General features: G+C 42.1%; 1 protein-coding gene across 1 annotated transcript in view; it reads left to right on the top strand.

Annotated features, from left to right (window-relative positions):
- Positions 1-278: 278 nt before the first annotated feature.
- The window catches only part of LOC120528042 (gastrula zinc finger protein XlCGF26.1-like), a 66275-nt gene continuing 41872 nt past the window's right edge, over positions 279-24681 (top strand). Inside the window, exon 1 of the mRNA XM_039752009.1 lies at positions 279-696. Coding sequence (XP_039607943.1) covers positions 456-696 — 241 coding nt within the window. The 5' untranslated portion in view covers positions 279-455. The remainder of the gene's footprint in view (positions 697-24681) is intronic.

Genomic DNA, 24681 nt, shown 5'->3' with positions numbered 1-24681 from the left:
GTAAATGGAGCCTTCCACGCGAATCCTTTTTTTAATCCACGACATACATCTCACTTTCTGCAGCAAAACACATTAAGCAATAAAAACAACAGTGATATAAAAAAATGTGCTACGGTCGGGTTTTTTGTTTAAGTGTGAGCAAAGTGACAGCACGTTTTAGAGATTTCTGATGAAGTCTCCTAAAGCCATCAGGTGACGCGCATGCGTACAACTGCACCCTCCGCAGAGTGTAAGAAGCACATGCGCAAGACGATAAACTCTTCCAATCTCAGCGGAAACGGAAACCTGTCGGCTGGTAGCTAAAAGTGGCGTGAGGAGATTTGTCGTGTCTGCGGTGAGCTGTTGGAGCTTTTAAATGCCTAAGGCACGTTTCGTCGTCACACGTTCCAGCAGTTCAATGATCATCTTTCACGCTGAAGCTAATTCTTGTTCTTAACGGTTTCAAGTAGTTCATTATGTCTAAAGTGACTACTGATGACTGTCCACACGAAGGCGAGAAAAACGGCGTTAAGAACTCCTCCACTGATACAAGTGATCTGTGTACTATTGATGGGGATATAGATGTCCTGGCTTCCATAAACCAGAAGCTGTCGGTATTGGATATGCTGCGCAAGGACATCCTGGATCTGAGAACAAGCCTGGAATTCAATCCTCGGCAAATTGAGGGGACGCGGAGACACAATATCCCTCTAACGAGTAAGATGCAGAAATTATCGATTTCTTTCTACATGCAGTCTGTGCACTTTGATTTTAAAATTCTCAGGCACACCAGAAAGTTATTCCGATATAACCGTGAGCTGACCCTAAAATACTATGCGTGGGTATTTTCCTAAAAATTCTCTGAAAGTACAGCCTCGTAATACTCAATGAATAATCTTCTTATAATGACACATTTTAAGATTGTATCATTAATGGGCATCATTAATTAATTACCGCAAAAAATCCACTTAGCTTTCATAGCACTCATACAATGTATTGTACGATTGGGCGACGCAAGAGTGCAGTGGTCACGCACTATGAAGATTGGGTCATTCTTCATTCAAAAGTCAGTCATTACTGTTTTGCTTATTACATAGTTTTATGACAATGAGTCATATTCAGAAGTAATACGGGTAACGGAATGCGATTCCAGGTGTTAATAGACAACATTAAATACATCCTTTTTAACAGCACTTTACAATGGAATTACAAACGGAGGACAAATTGGCAAGTAGAGGCTCAGTATAGCTTTCATGCACGAAAGAGTCCAATTCAAGTAATGGAATCGAATGATGTGAGTTAGTGGAGGAGGTTCTGTGACTAATTAGAGTTCAGTTTTCTTAAACGTAATATCTTTGAAGGTGTAACCCAATAGAGTAATATCAAATAATACAAAATGGCTATACTAGCATAAATTAGTGTCAATATTACCCTATGAAAGGAGAAAATGAACTGAAATAAGTTCCAAATCTAGCTGTTAATATTAATGAAAACACAGTTATTTGTTAAAATGTTATAAATAAATAACTAAATAACTTGGAAAGGAACTGATTTATTGTATAACAGGAATACGAATGGCACACAATTTAATATTCTTTCTTTTTAATCATTCTAGGGTGTGTTAAGACCATAGTGCATGAGTGTATCTATCTATCTATCTATCTATCTATCTATCTATCTATCTATCTATCTATCTATCTATCTATCTATCTATCTATCTATCTATCTATCTATCTATCTAAATTGCATCTATAAAAAGCCAAATTTCCCCCTGGGGAAAAAGTAATTTCAACCTCCTTATTGTCTGTGTGTCCGTGATAGTTGCTGTGTTTTCACCTGGTTTGCTTCTTTTATAAGTAAAATGTCACTAGATTGTAATTTATTAAACAAAAAATAAAATTGCAGGATCTATATTCTTGTTTTGCATCTGTGGAATTACCATACCACACAGAAATCACATTAAGAAACTTCATTTCTACCTCTGCAACACATCCTGTGCTCGCTCATTCTTCTTCCTTTCTGAAGGCTAACAAACGCCGTGCTTTTATTAGATAGATAGATACTTTATTAATCCCAAGGGAAAATTCACATCGCATTACTGTACATCGCACATCGACTACTGTTACTCCCTACTGGCAGGTGCCCCTTCTCATCTGTTATCACCGCTCCAGTTTGTTCAAAATTCTGCCAGAGTCCTTACACAGATCCACAGCAGCCAGCCCATAAGACCCTTCCTTCTCCACCATCTCTTGCTCCCTGTGTTTCCCACAATTAAATCTAAAATACGATTACTGACCTATGCTTTCGAGGGCCTTGCCCTGGTCCATATCGGTAACCTCCTCCATCACTGTGCTTCTGTCTGCGCACTAAGGTTCTCTGATTCCTGCAATCTCGTTGTGCCCCAAACTAACCTATGCTCTATACGTTACAGGGCCTTTAGCTTTATAGCGCCCTGACTTTGGAATGACCTCCCGAAATTAATGAGATCAGACGACTCAAATCAACAACTTACCTTGACATTCTGACCTTTTCTGTCTGTCCAGGTCCTCAAGATAATATGGTTGTGTATCACAAATGATGTTCAGGTTATTTATTTTTTTTTTTTGATAGTATTTTTGTTTTTCTAGTTTATTGTCACATGTTCTAATTCAAAGCTTCATGTTTCCAGTATTTATTTTGTATTTCATGTTTTATGCTGATAATACTTTTTTTACCTAATGTTTGAGTATATTTGAACTTTTTGGATTTCAGTAAAGTGGTTTGAGCATGAGAAAGGTGCTATATAAATGTATTTTTATTATTCTAACCAGAGCACTGTCTGTATTATTTAAATGTGTTTAAAATTCTTGGGGGTACATACTGTACTTGTGTGTTACCACAAGGCAAATGTTACGATCCTCAGGTGATATTTTGCATTCACTTATTTTTAAAGAACCATTTATTTTGCTCACAGAGCCTTGTTGCGGTTCAAGAGGAGATGAGCTTCAGCCAATCAGAATGACAGCAGCAAATCCTTAGCTACAGCCTGTATGTGATGAGCCATTTCAACTGAGGATTCGTAGTTTTTCTTATATCATTGAACCACGGCTGTGGAGTTGGTAGATAAATCCTTTGACTCCGACTCCTTAGTTTCCGGTACTGCTGATTTCCGACTCCTCTGTATTTAATATGCTACTCGTATTTTCCATGTTGATTGCAGGAAGGCAACAAACACGTCATTTAACCACAGAACTACTGGCTAGGAAGCTGACTCTTTACCGTTTTGGCCAGTTTAAACAAAAGATAAGAACCCCTGAACACACATCAGGCCAAAGCACACATCTACACCTACATCATTACTCTTGTTTACACTCAAATTAACTTGTTAAGCACATTATATCTCTCTATTATAAAAAAAAATCTTGGCAGAGACAAGATGTGATCTTTGACATTCCGTGAGACAAGGCAGTGAGACAGAAGGACAGCTGCTATACAGGCTTTTAAATGTTCGACGCACAGCGTGACAAGGAGAACAAAGCCAGCAGCTGATCTGACCGCATCTCCTTAGCGTGCGTGCATTCAGCAATAACCCTCCAACCCCCCCTTCACAATCCGAGAAGGAGAGACGCGAAGTGGCAGGAGTGTAGCATGCCTTCGGGGTGGTGGAGCAAAGTGAACGAGACCTGATAATCTCGGAGAGACACTTTGACGACACTAGACATTACAACCTTAGGAAGCAAAACCCGTGAGACAGTGACTTTTGCACGTCACGCCCTACTTACAAACAATTTAAAACAAGTTCACAGACATTAAACCTAGCAGTTGTTGGAATGCTTTTGGCAAACACACTTCATGTGCTCCCAGCTCTTAAAACAACGACAAGCAGAACAAGCAGCTCGCCAGCAGCAGCTGCAGCAAGCCAGCAGATGGTCCATGCACATATCCTTAGCGTGTGTTCAGGCCCCCTAACCCCCCCACCCTTTTACAACATGAGCAGCAGAGACGCAAAGTGGCAAAAGGAGAGCTGCTGTACAGGCTTTTAAATGATCGACGCGCAGCGCGACAAGCAGAACACGCACCTCAGCAGCAGCAAAAGTTCAAAACTTTTTTTTTTTTTTTTCAAAACAGCTGATCCGACTGCATTTTCTTAGCGTGTGGTCAGCTCCCCTCCACCCTTCACAATGCGAGCAGTGTTATACGTTGTGTGAGAAAAAAGTTTAACCATGCCCAGGGCAGGAAATAAAGGATAAATATTGTTTTTACAAAAGTTTTAATATAAAAGTGAAAATAATGCATATGTAACAATTCCCATGAACATAACAATCTCTTTAAATTGTTTATCTGGTAAATCAAACCCAGGGGTGGGCGAGTGAAGCCAGCGGGGGGGAGCCCCCTAGTCTGAAACAAAATGAAAACACTTTTTGTAATGTACCCTAATCCAGATTACAATATGTGAATGTCAGGTTGTATAATAGCTCAGATGAACTTCACACTAGGAGTAACACAGCTAGGCACTGGGCTTTATTCTTACATCAGAGAAGTACTTAATTATGACTATTGTTTGTGAAATGGGACATTTGAACTTGCTGTATTTTTTTTCATTACAATTTAAATTTACTAGGAGTCGGAGTCAGTACATTTTTGCCGACTCCGACCCTGACTCCAGACACCCAAAATTGTCTCCAACTCCACAGCCACAGCCCTGCTTTGAACTGTTCAGTTTGTGAATTCAAATTTCAGTATGTTATTGGGCTTCAAGCACACCTAGTAGCAGGAACTGAAGAGAAAGTCCTAATTTGTGGTTTGCTGGAGCACTTGAATTTCATATGACAGTGCTTGCAAAAGTTCATGTTTTGTATTAAACTTTTTCTTTCTTTTCATATGAAGCCAAATGTGGGACAACCACCACAGAGAGGGCATTTAGTATACAGGCCTGTACATTGTTAATCAGAACTGAGTGAAAACTCCATTACTTCTTGTTATTAAGGCTGCAGTCCTACAGACTGCTTGCCCATCATCCTTACAGTAATGCCCTTTGAATCCAAAATGTCTGCAATTTCTAGTGCATCTTGCCTTTGCAGTGTACATCAAACAAGCTTAAGGTTGCTAGTATAAACCTGGAGACTACTTGCTTTTCCCACAGTTAGCTTTATGTGGAATGTTAAGGAAGAATTTGTATGTTATTGCCCATTATCCAATGGCACATCAATCTGCATTGCTATATTGTACATTACTATAGCATTGTTTTCTGTTGCATATAGCTTTTTAAAAATACAGTACAATCCCTCTTAACTGGCCTCGCATTAACCGGCCTGCTAAAATAAAATAAAATATATATTTTTTTTAATCCTGAGTTCTTCCTTATATTATATGTATGCATTTCCTTCTTTCCTGGAAGATGAGGGGGCTCCTATGCTCAGAATGATTTCCGTTTACATATTCCTTTATGAATTTTCCACAGTGCCGCCTTCTTTCTACCTGGCGGCTCCCGTGCTTCTCCCATCGGGCTTCGCAACAGGGGAGTCGCCCTACCTGCAGGTACAGCTGCCTTCTACACTGGTCCGGTACCATCCGGAACGAGACTCGGGTTCTTTCCCCAGTGGCCAGGGCGCTCACGCTGGGGCTAAACCAGCCCAAAGCCTCCACGACTGCCGCTACCTTTCGACGGCCAGTCGTCTTCAATGAGTGATCACGGAGCTGGTGTGACTGCTTTCTTCAGCCCCACCGAGTGTCGGCCAAACACTCATCTGCAGGGGTTCACCTCCCAGCTGCCTGCCTTTGCTCCATTGAATCTGCTCTCTTGTACTCCTGCACTGGCTTTCCTCTACCTGCTTCCTTCTCCATTAACCTCCCATTCTTTCCTGTTCTCCCCATAGCCGCCTCGCGCTTCTATTTATCACGGGGACGTGGATCAGATATGGCAATTAGCAGTTCCCGAGAACAATTACGGATGAGGACGACTCCTCACTTGTGCACTTAAGCTAGGATCGCCCGCATCACAAATTCCCTGGGAACCGATTGGCCACACATACCTCGCCCCCTCGCTAAGCTGCGAATTAAAAAGTGGCCTTTTTGACTTGAGCTGTGGACCCGCTACACCACTCTGTCCAGTCATTGTATGAGAAAAAAAACCTGTGTGCGAAATTGTGGATGAAGCTTTGTGGATATGGTTTCTTCAGGAACGTCAAAGAGGTACAGTACATACCTTATACCTATTTTCATGTAGAAAAATATTTCTATGTCGGATTAACCAGCAAAAACGGCCATGGCTCCAGTCCCAAGGTGGCCGGTTAAAACGGATTGTACTGTACATATATTCTACAATGTCAAGGATGCAGTAGCATATTTCCTGGACAACAATACACTGTGAAAAAAATGTAAAATTTATGGTAAAGTACTGGCTGCTGTGAATGCCAGAATTTTACCAGGTCTACGGTATAATTTTGTAGTAAAGAACTGTTTTTTCTTTACAACACATTCCAGTAGAAGTGAACAGTTAATCATAACCTGAAATCCATGCACTGTAATAAACTTGCCAATCAATAAACCATTAGAGAATATTGTCAGGATCACCGTACACAGTTTGCATCAGTAAAGTAACAACAACCAATAGCAAACACGTACCGCTTATTTATGCACATTGGAAAGAATTCAATGTTTAGGGAAGTTGTGGCACATTGTCTGGTGGAGAAGTAAAGTTTGCTTTTGTGGTGTATGGTGTCCTACAGGTGTGCCGGCTCATCGAATACCACCCACCATAAATCAGCTTCCATAGACTCAAAGAACCTTCAGCACGCAGAAAAAAATAAGTCAGCTAACTTTGTTTTAGTTTTTCTCCCTACTGTGCAAAGATATGCGGTTACCCAGGAACAACATGGTAAAGGGGGCGTGTCCTTATGCAAATAACGTAACTTCGGGGTTACTGACAGGGCGCTTTACCTTTTACAACTTGTTTACCTTCACTATTTAACAGTTTTACACTGTAAAATTAACAGCGATTCTCCTCCCCCATATATCCTAACTACAGGGTCATGGGGGTCTGCTGGAGCCAATCCCAGCCAACACAGGGTGCAAGGCAGAAAACAAACCCCGGGAAGGGCACCAGCCCACTGCAGGGCACGCGCACACACACACACATACCAGGGACACCTAACCTGCATGTCTTTGGACTGTGGGAGGAAACCCACACAGACACGGGGAGAACATGCAAACTCCACGCAGGGATGACCCGGGAAGTGAACCCAGGTCTCCTAACTGCGAGGCTACCCACTGCGCCACCGTGCTGCCCTGTAACTGTAATGTATCAGTAAATAGTATGTAGCATATTTTGAAGGTAGAAAAATATCGATTTAACAGGACTAGGCTGTAAAAAATAATGAAATGTATTATTTCAGATATATAGGTAATTTTCAGTAGAACATAAGGTAACTTTCCTTTTTTTTCAGAACAGGTATTTTACTTTTACCATTTACATCATTTTTACCATTGAATTTACTGACATTTTTTACAGTGTACGATAATCCGCTAGTATTCCTACTATGTCGCCCATGAAAAAGCACCCTGGGCCTGTCCTGGTCCCTTTCCAATTCACGTCCTCGCGTAGAGAGACTCGGAAGACAGAAGCATTTTAGCTGGCGCTTTCTTCCTTGGAGGCCCCAATGTTTCCACCGTTGCATCCATTTTCAAGTCTCTTCATCCAGCCACTAGCAGGATTGGGCATAATGGGGGAATGGGCCTTGTGCAGGGAATCCAGTTTATTACAGATCATACACATACAAATTTACATTCAAACTACAGTACATTTGAGATGTAGAAGGGAAAACTAGGCAGATATTGGCAGGATATGTGTAGATTCTGCATAGATGGACTGTGGCTGCCTGGGACTTGAGTTGAATGTAAATCTATGGAGCTGTCAGGCTACACCACTAAGCACTGTGCCACTGTGAAGCTACTTCTATTGTGCCACAGTGAGAAGGCAGACAAGTAATACATATTCAGTGACGGGGAAAGAGACATAATGAAAGCAAAGTGTCGTCAGTCCCACAGTCACTCAGAAATCAAAGTCAAATAACCCTAGCCTGGAGTCGCTCCAAAAATAATCTTTTAAGAATTCACACAACAATGAAATGAATTCTTTTTTAATCTATCCATAATCTCGGGTACTTTCAGGGTCGTGACTGTTTAAAGCGTCCGCTTGTGACGACACATGCATTGCACTAATCAATACGCATACTTAGCCATACTAAATGTTTAATTACTGCACCTTTAGCCTTGGGCAACACGGTGGCGCAGTGGGTAGCGTTGCTGCCTCGCAGTTAGGGGACCCGAGTTCACTTCCCGGGTCCTCCCTGCGTGGAGTTTGCATGTTCTCCCCGTGTCTGTGTGGGTTTCCACCCACAGTCCAAAGACATGCAGGTTAGGTGCATTGGCCATCCTAAATTGTCCCTAGTGTGTGTGGTTGGTATGTGTGTGTGTATGTGTGTGTGCGCCCTGCCCAGGGTTTGTTCCTGCCTTGTGTTGGCTGGGATTGGCTCCAGCAGACCCCCCAAGACCCTGTGTTAGGATATAGCAGGTTGGCTAATGACTGATTGAAATTTAACCTTTTATTGTTGCCAAATGACTGTCCATATTAAAAAATAAATAAATCTGAATATAACTATTAATGCTAAAGATAAGTATAAAAAAAAAAATAAGCGTGATGACACAGGTAAAAACGCTATTAACTCAGTTGGTGTCTCTCTTGTTGTTTGCAGCTTGTGATTAATTGCTTTCTGGTTCAAATGAATTAATGATGAAATAGAAATTCCTGGCAAGAAATTAAAGTTAAAAGCCATGGCAACAAGAAATGCCTTTCTGAATTTCAAAGAGAAATAAAAGTCGCCTTATTGTTAATTTTGGGGATGGCAGGCTGAGCGCGGGAGTGAGGCGTCTAATTAAAACGAAGGGATCAGTGAACCACAGGATTGATGTGAAATTAACAAACTTGTAGGAACAAAAATCTATGACTGTCACGACTGCGACTGCCTATACCTGTTCTTCCGCAGTAGGATGTTGACGTAAAAGAAATGGAGTACAACTGAAACACTGCCTGAAAATCTTGATTTAGGGTATAATTGCCGACAATAATTTCAGCTCTGTCTCATAACATTTTACATGTAGGCATCGCCTGACATGCTGTGTATAAAGTGACGCTCCAGCCCCTGTCACCCTGAATTAGTAGTTTGAAAATGAAAGGATGGCTGCATAAAGTGTGAACATCCATTTGCTTAGTTCAGTTTTTCAATTTGCCTCAAATATAAATATACTAGCAAATGGGAGCCCGATTGAATCGGGTTACAAATTCTACATTTGTGAAATCCATACTTTTCTCTGCAAATAATTATTTGTTTTTTTAAGTCCTTAAAATGATTTTGTTATCATGGCACTGATTTGTGCTTAAAATAGACCTATTCGGCCGATGTAATGAAGAGCTTCCTGTTTAAACGGGGCTGCAAGATGTGAACTCAGCTCTTCGGTGCACCTCATTTGAATTTTTCCAGCAAACAAATTTTCAAAACAAACCGTATTTTACGACTCTAATCAGAGTCGGATTTATAATTATGTTGGCGAGGTCATTTTAGATCTGAGATCGGCTAAAATTTAAATAATGACTGTTGTTAATACCCAGCCGTCATTACTCAGGTTGCCAATAGATGTCAGAAGGACAGATGCCAAAACTGAACTGCCCAAAGATAGATTCCGATGTACCAAGCAAATGGCAAAACGTTCTAAATTACTTACGGTTCCGGAGCTGTCGAAGGGTTTAAGTCAGTCGACGATGTTAGTCCACCATACATACAGGGTATTGACGCAAACACCATACATACAGATAATATCAAATTGACGCAAACACCATACATACGGGTTATTGACGCGAACACCATACATACGGGGTATTGACGCGAAACAAAATACATATGGGGTATTGACGCGAAAACATACATATGGGGTATTGACGTGAACACCATACATACAGATAATATCAAATTGACGCGAACACCATACATATGTGGTATTGACGTGAACACCATACATACAGATAATATCAAATTGACGCGAACATCATACATATGGGGTATTGACGTGAACACCATTTGCTTAGTTCAGTTTTGCAATTTGCCTCATTTTCTAAATGGCTGGAGCATCTTTTGGCAGTTTCATTCTCAAGGCAGGGACCAAACCTGGGCTAACCTGCATGACATTGAGAGGTAGGATGAGTTCATGAGTTCATACATACGGGGTATTGACGCGAACACCATACATACGGGTTATTGACGCGAACACCATACATACGGGGTATTGAAGCGAACACCATACATACGGGGTATTGACGCGAACACCATACATACGGGGTATTGACGCGAACACCATACATACGGGGTATTGACACGAACACCATACATACAGGGTATTGACGTGAACACCATACATACAGATAATATCAAATTGAAGCGAACACCATACATACGGGGTATTGACGCGAACACCATACATATGGGGTATTGACGCGAACACCATACATATGGGGTATTGACGCGAACACCATACATACAGGTTATTGACGCGAACACCATACATACAGATAATATCAAATTGACGCGAACACCATACATATGGGGTATTGACGCGAACACCATACATACGGATAGTATCAAATTATATATAATATAAATATATAAGGGAAAAAAAAACAAAACAAAAACACTCTAAACCACAGCTGTTGAAAATGGTTGCCCCAGTGGTACTGTTGTCAGTGCTGTTCTTTTTATATCTCCAGCCCCAGACAGTTGTGTAACAGACATGGATAGTTGAGACCAGTGCTACACAGTATGCAGATGAGGGGCATGGGGCTTCATTCAGCTCCTCACACAAAGGAAAAGAATGTGGACGCTGCAAAGACAGTAGCTCAGCCTTGAGGTGAACCGAAGTCCACCGAGCTGTGAAGCAGTGGTGCTGATTGCCACCTTACCTGTTACATAAACATTTAGCTATGGATGTGATGCCTGTCTTTTGTAGGGAGCATCAACTCACACTGGGACAGATGACCTATATGTGTACTCTTGGGATGTAGAAGGTAATCAGGACATCTTGATAACACCCACACAAACATTTGGCAGGGTTTTCCCAACTCCACACAGATGATGAACTACTGTACTTATAAATTAAACCCTATTCCTTGGAGCAGTGAGTGCTAATCATCATCTTGCTCAAAGCATAAACATTCCTTCATCTATTTTCAAATCCACTTACTCCATTTCAGCTTTGTATGGGCCCTCCATTTGAAAGAGCACACTAACGCACACCCACACTCTCACTCATTCTCGCAAATTTACAGTTCACAATCTTTGGGATGTGGGATGAAGAAAGTTTTCCTTATTAAACACATTACATCCTACCTGAAGAAGAAGCCTGAGTTGCCTCGAAAGCTGGCATATTGTAATCTTTTTAGTTAGCCAATAAAAGGTGTCATTTTGCTTAACTTTTCACTACTTATTAAACACCCAAACAGACACAAGAGAAAAGATGCAGATTCTACACAGACAGTGATGGGCAGATTCAAACTCACTCTACAGAAGCAGTGATGCCGGGGAACTTACCAGAAAGATTAATCAAAATGTATTGTAAGATACATTTACAGAGTGCATATTAGTGCTGGGCGGTATACCGGTTCATACCGAAAACCGTTTTTTATTTTTGTTATGATATCGATTTTTCTTATACAGGAACATCAGTTTAAATAGCCTAAACACCGTTCGCAATGTGGCGCAGCGGGAAACTGTTTAAGGGGGGGACCTTTTTCACTGCTCCACTGATGAACATGCATGCAAAGGAGTACATGCGTTAGTGGAGGTATTGCGTGGTGAAAATAGGCAGAGAACATTCCAAAACTGAAGCTGTAGCAGACGATAAAGTTAAACATGATGACACTGAAGAACTTTTTCCGAAGAAAGGAGCCATGTCTGTTGTCTGGAGATACTTTGGTTTTAAAAGGTCGGATGTGGACCAAACAACTATTTACTGCAAATGCTGTCAAGCTAAAGTTGTCCCCAGAGGAGGCAACACAAGCAATTTGCTACACCACCTTAGCCACAAACATGCTTTGGAATACCATGCATTTATGGAACTAAGATTGGCACCCTCCACGTCCTCAGGTAAAACTGAAAAAGCCAGAGGACACTCGAGTCAGACGTCACTTGTAGACGCATTTCTTGAGGTACTAGATATTAAAAAAAAAAGCAAGCGGTGGATCGAGATAACCAACGCCATTACAATCCATATAGCTGACGTGTCAGTGGACAGAGAGTGTTAACATTAACAGAAAGTGTAGTTGGTTTACAAAGAAGATTGACTATTGTGGAAGTGAAAAATACGCTGAAGATTCTCACTTTAAATAAATTCTAAAGGAGTCGAAGGATAGGCAAGGAGTAATTCGATTTATTGCAATAAACAATAACACAAACTCAATCTAATTAGGCCAAATCTAGCTGAGCCCCGAACAGTTCAAAAATCGCAGTTTATATAATCATTTCTTATCATTCTGACCTCGCTCAAAACAGCTCATCCGCTGTTCCTTCTAACTTGCTTCTGCAGCTGGCTTCCCAAGTTTGCATGGGAACCATTATTATCTCCTGACTCCCTTCTGCGGCTGGCCACCGGTATTTTTACTGTCTATTGTTCATCTTTATTTTTCTGCTTCGCTCATTTTTTGGTCGGCCTTGAGCTTGCAGATGTTCCCCCTCTTCCATTCTTGGGCTGCCTTATCTTATCATTCCTTCTTCCTTGCTTCTTGAGCTAACAAGATATATTGGTGGCTAAAGCTAAGCTTTAAAAAAGAAATATGGTATGTGGCTTTATTTAACCATTCATTTAGCAGGCCTGACTTGCATTAATATTTGCACAAAGGTTAATGCTTATACAGTGGACCCTTGACTTACGAACTCAATTCATTCACGAGGGCTGGTTGTAACTCAAGTTGGTTGTAAGTCAAGACTATTTTTCCCATAAGAAATAATGGAAATACTCATAATGCGTTCCGAACCTCCCACTGCAACACTTACTTAACCTACTCATAATAAAAAAAGATTGTGTAATGTGCATAATTTATCAAAACACCAATAATTTTTCTAATGTACTAACCAAAAAGTTATAAAAAGTGCCTAGCCTACCAGAAACAACAATTTCATACTGTGCTCACCATTTAATTTGACATCTTTGGGCTGCAGGAAGGGAGGAGGAAGAGAATGAAAAGGAAGGTGGTTATTGTTTAGAAGGAGCCTCCTTATGCAAATCTTTTCTTTGTAAAATTGTCGAGATGGTAGATTTCAACATGCTGTACATATTTGCAAGATCGGTCACACGAACACCACTCTCATATTTCCGCACAATTTCCTTCTTCGTTTCGATTGTGATCGCTGTTTCTTAAGTTAATAATGACAGTAGTCGAGCACTCAGTTCAAAGCTTGGTCATGTTGTGAACTGCTGTAATAATACACACCAAAGCAAGCCGGTGCTGACTCAGCCTGATGACATCATCATGTGTCGCGCCAGCCCGCTAGCTAACATCCCTTAACAATCACTTTCTTTACCTTCATTACCTTCTTTTCCTTCCTTAGCAATTATGCGTCTTGCTTGCCATGGTCTTAGTGAATTATATATGTATATAAATCACTGCCCTGACTGAAATTACATCCACAAACACATGTACGTATCTGGGCTCCGACTAACACTTACGAATGCTCTCGGCTGTTTGTTTACATTCGCACAAGTGGATACGCGTGACCGCATTTGGGTCGTAACGCAAGATGTTGGTCGTAAATCAAAACAAAAATGTTGGTCATAAGTCAAGTTGTTTGCATGTCAGGCCAGTCGTATATCAAGGGGCGACTGTATATTTTTCTATATTTATTTATGCTAATACATGAATATGCTAATTTTATTTTCCATACTATTTATTCCATTTCTAAGACATGTTCAGTGCAATACAAGTTTTGATAAGCACCTCTGGATATTTTACTTACCAAGTATAAATGCCTCTTTGGATGATTGAAAATATGTTGTCAAAAGTACAGTTTAAGTTGTTTGCAAAATTTGTTCAATAAAAAGGCTCTGTATTTTTACTGCAACTGTCATGCAATGTGATTCCTTCTCTTCATTAGTGCCACCCCCTTGAAAACTATCAGTTTATGGGGCCATGCAAGCCTGTATTAATACTTGTGTGCACATTAAATTGTTTTTTTTGTAGAATGTACAATTCTCATGACATTGGAATAGGTTATTCTTAGCCAGTCTACTGCAGTAATTGCAGTGAAAAATCTGGTTAAAATCCACTCATGCATGGTGAATAAAATACCGTTGAATACCATGAAACCGGGATAATTTAGAAAAATACCGTGATGTAGAATTTTGGTCATACCGCCCAGCCCCAGTACATACACAGGCTGGCACAGGGAAACTGAAAATTTTGGAAGTAGGTGTTGGTAACCCTGGGGCGTCGCAACCCCGTTTAGAACTCCTTGCCATTAGTGATGATGGAGCAGTGGAGTGTTTGCTGTGAAAGCCTTTTATAACAATGTTGTTAATGTGACTGATGCACAAAGGGAATTCTGGAGTCATTATCAGTTAGGACGTCATGATCGTGTCCCGTCTGCTCATGCGATTACAACATGAGATGCGTAATTTCGAAGAAACGGGTTCAGCCTTGAAATAAGAAAATCCTCACTTCGCATAATGCCTGACAACTGATGGCAGCTATTCGACGATTGTTTGGAAGGTGTGTCATTTCACGCAATGGTGACATTCCGTGGCCTCCGAGATCCCAGATCTCAAGCTTTGTGATTTTTTTTTTCTGTGGGGACATCTTAAAAGCCAAGTGTACCATACACGTGCTGAACTAGAAAGTAGGACTGAAGAGGAAATTGTTGGCATTCCTCTTGATATGTTATGTCGAGCAATGCAAAATTTCCACAACAGGCTGTCAGAATGTGTATAGGGTGATCCAGATCTAATTATGCAGTTTTCATTACGCTATAACTTCACCCGAAAAATCCCGGACCATCGAGAAGTGTGCGAACTGAAGACATGAAGAATCGTCTTCACGCCAAACCGGAATCATCCCTGCATAAATCAAAGTCATCCAGACGATCCGGACCATTCTGTACAGAGAAATGGACAACACCTTCATGATGTTTTCTTCAAAACATACAACCCCAAATCAGAAAAAGTTGGGACAGTGTGGAAAATGTGAATAAAAAAATAAAGCTGTAATTTACAAATTTCCCTTAACTTTTATTTCATTGCAGACAGTATGAACACAAGATAATTCATGGTTTTTTTTTGGTCAACATCATTTGATTGGTAAATAAACATCCATTCTTGCCATTCAGGCTTGCAACACATTCCAAAAAAAGTTGGGATGGGGGCAATTCAGGGGTAGTAATGAGGTGTAATAACTAAATAATGATGTGCTTTGAAACTGGTGATGTTAACAGGTGATTGCAATCATGATTCAGTACAAAAGCAGCATTGAGGAAAGACCTACTCCTTTAGGAGCAAAGATGGGCAGAGAATCGCCAGTTTGCCACCATGTGCGGGCAAAAATCTTTGAAATGATGAAGAAAAACGTATCTCAAAGCCAGATAGGAAGAGATTTGGGCATTTCTCCCTCTACAGTGCATAACATAGTGAAAAGAATCAGGGAATCTGGAGAAATTACCGTGTGCAAAGGCCAAGGGCGCAAGCCTAAACTGAATGGCCGTGATCTCTGAGCCCTCAGACGGCACTGCATTAAAAACCGTCATTCATCAATAAATGATATAACTGCGTGGGCTCAGGACTACTTCAGGAAGTCACTCTCAAGCACTACAGTACGTAGTTACATTAGGAAATGCCAGCTAAAACTGTACTGTGCCAAAAGGAAGCCCTACATAAATAGTGTCCAGAAGTGCCGTCGACTTCTCTGGGCTCGGAGGCATCTGGGATGGTCCATTGTGCAGTGGAAACGTGTATTGTGGTCAGACGAATCGGTTTTTCGTATCTTTTTTGGAAGAAATGGACGCCGTGTGCTGCGGACCAAAGAGGAAAAGGACCATCCAGACTGTTACCAGATACAAGTCCAAAAGCCAGGGTCTGTCATGGTATGGGGTTGTGTCAGTGCCTTCGGCAAAGGTAACTTGCACTTCTGCGATGGCACCATCAATGCTGAGAAGTATATCTCAGTTTTGGAGGAACAAATGCTGCCTTCAAGACGATGTGTTTTCCAGGGATACCCATGCTTATTTCAGCAAGACAATGCCAAAACACATACTGCGCGCATAACAAAGGCATGGCTGCGTAAGAAGATTTGTCCTATTTATCTCCTATAGAGAATTTTTGGCGCATTTTGAAACAAAAAATGTGTCAACGAAGACCCCGTACTGTTGCGCACTTAAAACGTTGTTTGCAGGAAGAATGGGACAAACTAACACCTGCAACACTTAGTCACTTGATTTCTTCAATGCCTAAACGTCTTTTAAGTGTTGTTAAAAGACAGGGGAACTGTACAAAGTGATAAATGCTGCACTGTCCCAACTTTTTTTGAAATGTGTTGCAAGCCTGAATGGCAAGAATGGATATTTATTTACAAATCAAATGATGTTGACAAAAAAAACATGAATTATTTTGTGTTCATACTGACTGCAATGAAATAAAATTTGAGGAGAATTTATAACTTGCTTTTTTCTTTTTTTATTCACATTTTCCACACTGTCCCAACTTTTTCTGATTTGGGGTTGTAGAATGAATATTGATTACCATCATTGATTGCATACCCTGTACAATACATTTCATCATTAAATGTATTTTATACTGTGTTTATTCATGCATTGAACGTCAATTGAAAATTTTCCGTCTCCCTGCGCCACCCTGAATATAAATGTCACTCACCTCTTCGACCCATCAGAACTGGAGGATAAAACTGTTGTAGATCCATAAACCAAACGCCTGGAGCCTCAAAATGCAGAAACTATCAATTTATTTATAACCCAAACTTTGTCTAACTCAATGGATAAAGATATTCAAAATTAAGAAAACATTCTCCCCTCTTCTACTGTATTAGCTTATTTACACTGGTTGCCTGTCAGTTTTCAAATTGATTTTAAATCTTGCTGCTAGTTTTTAAATCGTTACATGGGCTCGCTCCTGCCTATTTATCTGAACTGTGTGTTTTACACCAGCCATCTAGAGTGCTTAGATCTTCTGGTCAGTTGTCTCTTGCTGTCCCTCGTACCAAGTGTAAAACTAAGGGGTACAGGGCTTTTGCAGCTGCTACTCCTCGCCTGTGGATCTCTTTACCTCATCACATAAAGGAGTCGTCTACAATTGAACTGTTCAAAATGAGATTAAAGACTCATTTCTATTCACTTGCATTCTGTGACATTCAGTAATACTGATGGTTTCCTCTTTGTGATTATGTAATCTTACTGCTGTTTATTATTTATTTTTTATGTTCATTTATTTTATTTCTATTTATGTTAATTGTGTGTTTTTTCTTCTTTTATTGTAAAGCACTTTGGCCACACCATTCCTATGTTGTTTTAAATGTACTATATAAGTAAATTGACATTGACATTCATTTAACACAAACCATTTGCTGGACTACAAAATCACACAAGTGTGCCCATCCATAAATCCATTCACTTATCGTCTTTAATCATCTTTTCTATAAAGGGGATGTCCAGAGTTAGAACCCGTTGTCTGTAAAAACCCAAGGATAGGAACCAACTGATAGCAATGACAACCCGCCACAAAACATAAATAATATACAGTGGATTCAGAAAGGATTCAGACCTGTTCACTTTCTGCACATTTTATTATGTTGTAGAATTTATGCCAGCAAATCCTGGCACCTCTGCTGCAAACAAGAAAGACAATTAAATGCCTTTAATAAGAAGCGCATTCTTGACATACTGGCTGGCAGGATCACGTGATGAATGAGGAGTTTCTTACACGTGCCAAAATCTCTAGCGTTTACACCCTGTTGGTGCAGGGTTGGCCTTGTCAGCCGAATGCATGTCTGACAGAAGGTTCTCCAAGGATCTTGTGTACAATGAGCTGGCTGCTGGCACTAGGGTATAAGGGCACCACCACCTCCACTTTAAGGACGTCTTCAAGCGTAACTTAAAGTTCATGCGCGTTATTGTCAATGGCTGGAAAGAATGTGCTAGTAATTGCATTTGCTGGAGACAGCAGATCTAAAGAGGTGCCGGTAAACGAGAGACCACCCTAAATCAATCCGCAGCAGAGAAGAGAGCGAGGCAAAATGTAATCCAGGGAACGAATCCTGGAAACGGCAACTTTTTGTGTAGCCGTTGCCAGAGGGACTGCCACTCACAAATTGGGCAGTACAGCCACATTAAGTGCTGTGCCGTCAGCACCTCATTCACGTGCGCATACTGTATGCCATGGTCCCTTGAGACCAATGGTTGCCTGTACCTAGATTTAAATGGATTAATTTGAGATATTTGGCTATCAATCTACACTCAGTAACCCATAATCATAAAATGAAAACATGTTTTCAGAAAAGTCTGCTCATTTTTTACAAATCAAAAACTGAAAGTTCTCATTTATATAAGTATCTAGACTCTTAATTCAATACTTAGTAGAAGCCCCTTTGGCAGCTTGGAGTCTTCTTGGGTCATTCTGTATGAGCTTTGGATACCTGGATTTGGGCCATTCATCCTGGCAGATCCTCTTAAGCTTCATTAGATTGAATTTTTGTGCTGCCATCTTCAGTTATATCCACAGATGTCCTATGGGGTTTAAGTCTGGGCCACTCAAGGACTCTCAGAAATTTACCCTTAATCTACTCTAGCATTGTCTTGGTGTTGTGCTTCAGGTCAGTGTCACGCCAAAAGATATGTAGTCCTTCTAATCTGAGGGTGTGTGAAGGTTTTCTTCAAGGACCTCTTTGTATTTGCCTGCATTCATCCTTCCCTCAATTGTAACCAGTCTCCTTGTCCCCCTCACCCCATAGCATGATGCTGTCAGCGCCACCCTTCACTGTAGTGATGGTACTGAGCAGTGATGAGCCTTGCCTGGTCTTTGCCAAGCGTAGTGCTTGGTGTTCTGCCCAAAGAGTAAATTGTCTCATCAGACCAGAAAATCTTTCACCTCATTCGCTCAAAGTCCTTTTACTCAAGAGTGACTTCTGTCAAGCCAGTCTACCATAATCACCTGGCTGATGGAGTGCTATTGAGATGCTTACCATTCCAGCAGGTTCGCTATCTCTGCAGAGGACTTGTGAAGCTCTGTTAGATTGACCATTGGGTTCCTGGTCACCTCCCCGGGCAGGTTACTCAGTCTCTAGGAAGAGTCCTGGTGGTTTGAAACCTTTTCCATTTCATAAAAATGAAGCCACTATGCTCCTGGGAATACTCCAAATTTTTAGAAAAGGTTTTATCCCCTTGCTTTGATCTATTTCTCAACACACAGAGTTACTTGGACTTCATGGCTTGGTTTTTGGCCTGACGTGCAGTGTGAATTGTGGGACTTTATATCAGGGTTGCAGAGTCAGAGTCTGAGGCAATGATTGGGTTACTGGAGTTAGAGTCATAGTCGGTAAAAATGTAGCAACTCCAACTAAATGTACATTATATTATGTGTTAAAATTACCAATTTCACAAATATTAATTCAAATAAATGTTTTTCTTTTAGCCTTTTAATAAAAATATATCCTTTTTTTAAATCTTGTAATTTCTGATTTTTGTTTAATGTTCAGAAGTGTTTGTTTTGTCTTATGCAGTTGCTCATCTGGGCCTTCCTCTTCTTTTTCTATCCTGGTCAGACCCAGTTAGCCTTTTGTAGGAAATCTTTAGTTTCTTGGCAGTCTGTCACATGGAATTACCTTCATACTGCACAAAATAAAAAAAAAATAGTAGGCTGACATATTTCATGAAGAAAGCTGCTTAATTTTGGCCATTTTTTAAACTATAACTGAGTTTCTAGGAACTGCTAGGAATGCCAGTACCTTGCAACACAAGTGAACAGAATAAGTAGTTTCAGCAGTGTTAAAACTGAGTTAGAAAGGTTTCTCTAATAACCAATTAGCTTTAACACATCTCTCTATTATAAAAAAAAAAAAACTTGGGACGAGACTAAGATGAGATGTGATCTTTGAGAGACAGAGAGACACTTTCACTTTCCACAAGACGGGCAAGTCATGTCATACTTACAACTTTTGGAAGCAAGTCCCATAATACACATGCAGAGCAGGTTAGAGATAATGGAAGTAGGAAAATTCGAAAGTCTTAAAAAAAGGAGAGTAAAGCTCACATTCATGCAAACAAATGGAAAATATTACTCAGTGAAATAACAGAGCAGCGAAAAGAGATCAAATAGTGTTTGAGGATGTCTGAGGGAGAAGAGAGACAAGGCAGTGACTTTAAAGTATTCGAGAATATTGCTGGAGAAGCAGCAAGCCAGCAGCTGATCGAGCAAAGAGAAGGTTAAAAAACAACAACTATTATTTGTTTCCCATTGTATCACCGTTTAAAAGGGGTTTCAGAGGAGTGGCCGCGTTCAGCCCCCTCTTTACAACGGTGCGTAGCCGTAGAGTAAAGATCACATTAGTGTAAACAAATGGAAAGTATTAATCGGTGAAATAACAGAACAGCGAAAAGATATGGAATAGTGTTTGAGGATATGTGGGGGAGAAGAGAGACAAGGCAGTGACTTTAAAACACTTGAAGCGCCGCAAGAAATGCAGCGGCAAGCCAGCAGGTGAACAAAAAAAAACAAAAAAAAAAAACAACTGTTATTTGATTCCAATTGAATCACCGTTCAAGAGGGGTTTCAGAGGAGCGAACGCGTCTCCATGGGGTGTGTTTAGCCCCCATCTTCACAACTTCACATAGCGCTGGCTTTAGGTATGCGAAGTGCAGATCACACGGCCCGGCAGAACCAGCAAGCCAGCAGCTGATCTAGCAAAGAGTAGGTAAAAAAAAAAAAGGAATTTGTTTCACATTGTATTACAGGGGTTTTGGAGGAGAGGCAGAGTCTCCTTGGGGTGTGTTCAGCCCCCCTCTTCATAACGGCGTGTAGTGCTTGGGGTGGGTATTATTTGGTGTTGGCGAGTGAAGCCCCCTAGTGATTAATTAAGGATAAGCTGAAGGAGTTTACCATTAGGACACTAAAGGAAGTGCTACTCAAAACCTGCCTTTACAACCATATATGAATGATAAAATAAAAAATATGCCATATCAAGCAGTAACAGCCATTATACACATGTAACACATTGGCTATATTTTTAAATCAATCTAGATAAATAGATAGATATAAACTTTATTAATCCCAAGGGGAAATTCACATAATCCAGCAGCAGTATACTGATACAAAAAACAGTATTAAATTAAAGAGTAATATAAATGCAGGTAAAAACAGACAATAACTTTAAATAATGTTAGCATTTACTCCTATTATAGATATATAGATAGATAGATATGAAAGGCACTATATGACAGATAGATAGATAGAACTGTAAGGCACTATATGATAGATAGATACTTTGAAATTCACATACTCCAGCAGCAGCATACTGATAAAAACAATATTAATTAAAGAACAATAAAAGCGCAGTGCAAGTTTAAAAATGCAAGGTGGAGAGTGAGAGGCAGGTATAACAGTCTAAAATCTTGTGTAGTGTTAACATTTACCCCCCTGGGTGGAATTGAAGAGTCGCATAGTGTGGGGTCTCCTCAGTCTGTCAGTGGAGCAGGACGGTGACAGCAGTCTGTCGCTGAAGCTGCTCCTCTGTCTGGAGATGATCCTGTTCAGTGGATGCAGTGGATTCTCCATGATTGACAGGATCCTGCTCAGTGCCCGTCGCTCTGCCACGGATGTTAAACTGTCCAGCTTCATTCCTACAATAGAGCCTGCCTTCTTAACAAGTTTGTCCAGGTGTGAGGCGTCCTTCATCTTTATGCTGCCTCCCCAGCACACCACCACGTAGAAGAGGGCGCTCGCCACAACCATCTGGTAGGACATCTTGAAGTAGGTATCAATTTCTATCAAAAACATGACAATTTCTGAGTGACCCCAAACTTTTGACCGGTAGTGTATATTGCCTTAAACTACATATACTGTAGAAGAGTCAGAGGTTTTGTGTTCAGACTGCACCGTCCTGCCTTACACACAGCTACGCATGTGCCTTTCTAAACAATGTCCAATCAATTCAGTTTCCACAGATGGACTCCAACCAATCTAGTTCTAGACACAGTTCAACAAATTTTTTTTTTTTTTTTCCTGAATCCACTATAAATCCGTTTTTGAATTCATATCTTTATAGCAAAAGCTATAAAGGCTAGATATAGTCAGACTCACCTTGACGCACAGCTTGGACTCTGGAACCAATCTCCTTGAGAGGGGCTGGACTCTCTACCACTCTGGAGTTGCCCCGGTGAGAGGCCGAGCAGGTGTGGGCATACTTATTGCCCCCACTGGAGCCTGTGCATTGGGGTTTACCCGGTGGGCGAGGGTGGCCTCCCTCCGCCGGGTGGGGAAGGGTCCTGACTGTTGTTTGTGCGTATCGCCAACAGCAGTTTGGAGTATCCACCCTTTTTGGAGTCTCTGGAGGGGTTGCTAGAGGGCATACCTTCTGGGGATTCCCTCGTTTTGCTGGGAGACTTCAATGCTCACGTGGGCAATGACAGTGAGACCTGGAAGGGCGTGATTGGGAGGAATGGCCCCCCCAATCTGAACCCGAGCGGTGTTTTGTTATTGGACTTCTGTGCTCGCCACGGATTGTCCATAACGAACACCATGTTCAAGCATAAGGGTGTTCATATGTGCACTTGGCACCAGGACACCCTAGGCCTCAGGTCGATGATCGACTTTGTGGTCGTGTCGTCGGACTTAAGGCCATATGTCTTGGACACTCGGGTGAAGAGAGGGGCGGAGCTGTCAACTGATCACCACCTGGTGGTGAGTTGGCTTCGCTGGTGGGGAAGATGCCGGTCAGACCTGGTAGGCCCAAACGTGTTATGAGGGTCTGCTGGGAACGGCTGGCAGAGTCCCCTGTCAGAAGTAGCTTCAACTCCCACCTCCGGCAGAACTTCAACCCGTCCCGAGGGAGGTGGGGACATTGAGTCGAATGGGCCATGTTCCGTGCCTCTATTGTTGAGGCGGCTGACCGGAGCTGTGGCCGCAAGGTGGTCGGTGCCTGTCGTGGCGGCAATCCCGAACCCGTTGGTGGACACCGCGGTGAGGGATGCCGTCAAGCTGAAGAAGGAGTCCTATAGGACTTTTTGTCCTGTGGGTCTCTGGAGGCAGCTGATAGGTACCGGCAGGCCAAGCGAACGCGGCTTCGGTTGTTGCTGAGGCAAAACTCGGGCATGGGAGGAGTTTGGAGAGGCCATGGAGAACGACTTTGGACGGCTTCGAGGAGATTCTGGTCCACCGTCCGCGTCTCAGGAGGGGAAGCAGTGCAGTGTCAACACCGTATATGGTGGGATGGTGCGCTGCTGACCTCACTTCGGGGCGCTAGGGTCGGTGGGAGGAGTACTTCAAGACCTCCTCAATCCCACTAACATGCCTTCCAATGAGGAAGCAGAGCCTGGGGACTCTGAGGTGGGCTCTCCCATCTCTGGGACTGAAGTCACCGAGGTGGTCAAAAACTCCTTGGTGGCAGGGCCCCGGGGTGGATGAGATACGCCGAGTTCCTTAAGGCTCTGGATGTTGTAGGACTGTCTTGGTTGACACGCCTCTGCAACATCGCATGGACATCGGGACAGTGCCTCTGGATTGGCAGACCGGGGTGGTGGTCCCCTCTTTAAAAGGGGACCGGAGGGTGTGTTCCAACTATAGAGGGATCACACTCCTCAGCCTCCCTGGAAAAGTCTATTCGGGGTTCTGGAGAGGAGGGTCCGTCGGATAGTCGAACCTCGGATTCAGGAGGAACAGTGTGGTTTTCGTCCTGGTCGCGAACAGTGGACCAGCTCTTCACCCTTAGCAGAGTCCTGGAGGGTGCATGGGAGTTTGCCCGACCGGTCTACATGTGTTTTGTGGACTTGGAAAAGGCATTGACCGTGTCCCTCGGGAATCCTGTGGGGGTGCTCGGGAGTATGGGGTACGGACCCCTGATAAGAGCTGTTCGGTCTCTGTACAACCGTGTCAGAGCTTGGTCCGCATTGCCGCAGTAAGTCGAGCCCGTTTCCAGTGAGAGTTGGACTCCGCCAGGGCTGCCCTTTGTCACCGATTCTGTTCATAACTTTTATGGACAGAATTTCTAGGCGCAGCCAGGGTGTTGAAGGGGTCCGGTTTGGTGGACTCAGGATTGGGTCACTGCTTTTGCAGATGATGTTGTCCTGTTTGCTTCATCAGGCCGTGATCTTCAGCTCTCTCTGGATCGGTTCGCAGCTGAGTGTGAAGCGGCTGGGATGAGAATCAGCACCTCCAAATCCAGAGCATGGTCCTCAGCCGGAAAAGGGTGGAGTGCCCTCTCAGGGTTGGAGGAGAGATCCTGCCCCAAGTGGAGGAGTTCAAGTATCTCGGGGTCTTGTTCACGAGTGAGGGAAGAATGGAGCGTGAGATCGACAGGCGGATCGGTGCGGCATCCGCAGTGATGCGGCTCTGCATCGGTCTGTCGTGGTGAAAAGGAGCTGAGCCGTAAGGCAAAGCTCTCAATTTACCAGTCGATCTACGCTCCTACCCTCA

Source organism: Polypterus senegalus, chromosome 4, assembly GCF_016835505.1.
Source record: "Polypterus senegalus isolate Bchr_013 chromosome 4, ASM1683550v1, whole genome shotgun sequence".
Taxonomy (NCBI): Eukaryota; Metazoa; Chordata; class Cladistia; order Polypteriformes; family Polypteridae; genus Polypterus; species Polypterus senegalus.
The sequence above is the reverse complement of the archived record's forward strand: the minus strand, read 5'-3'. Positions and strand labels throughout refer to the sequence as shown.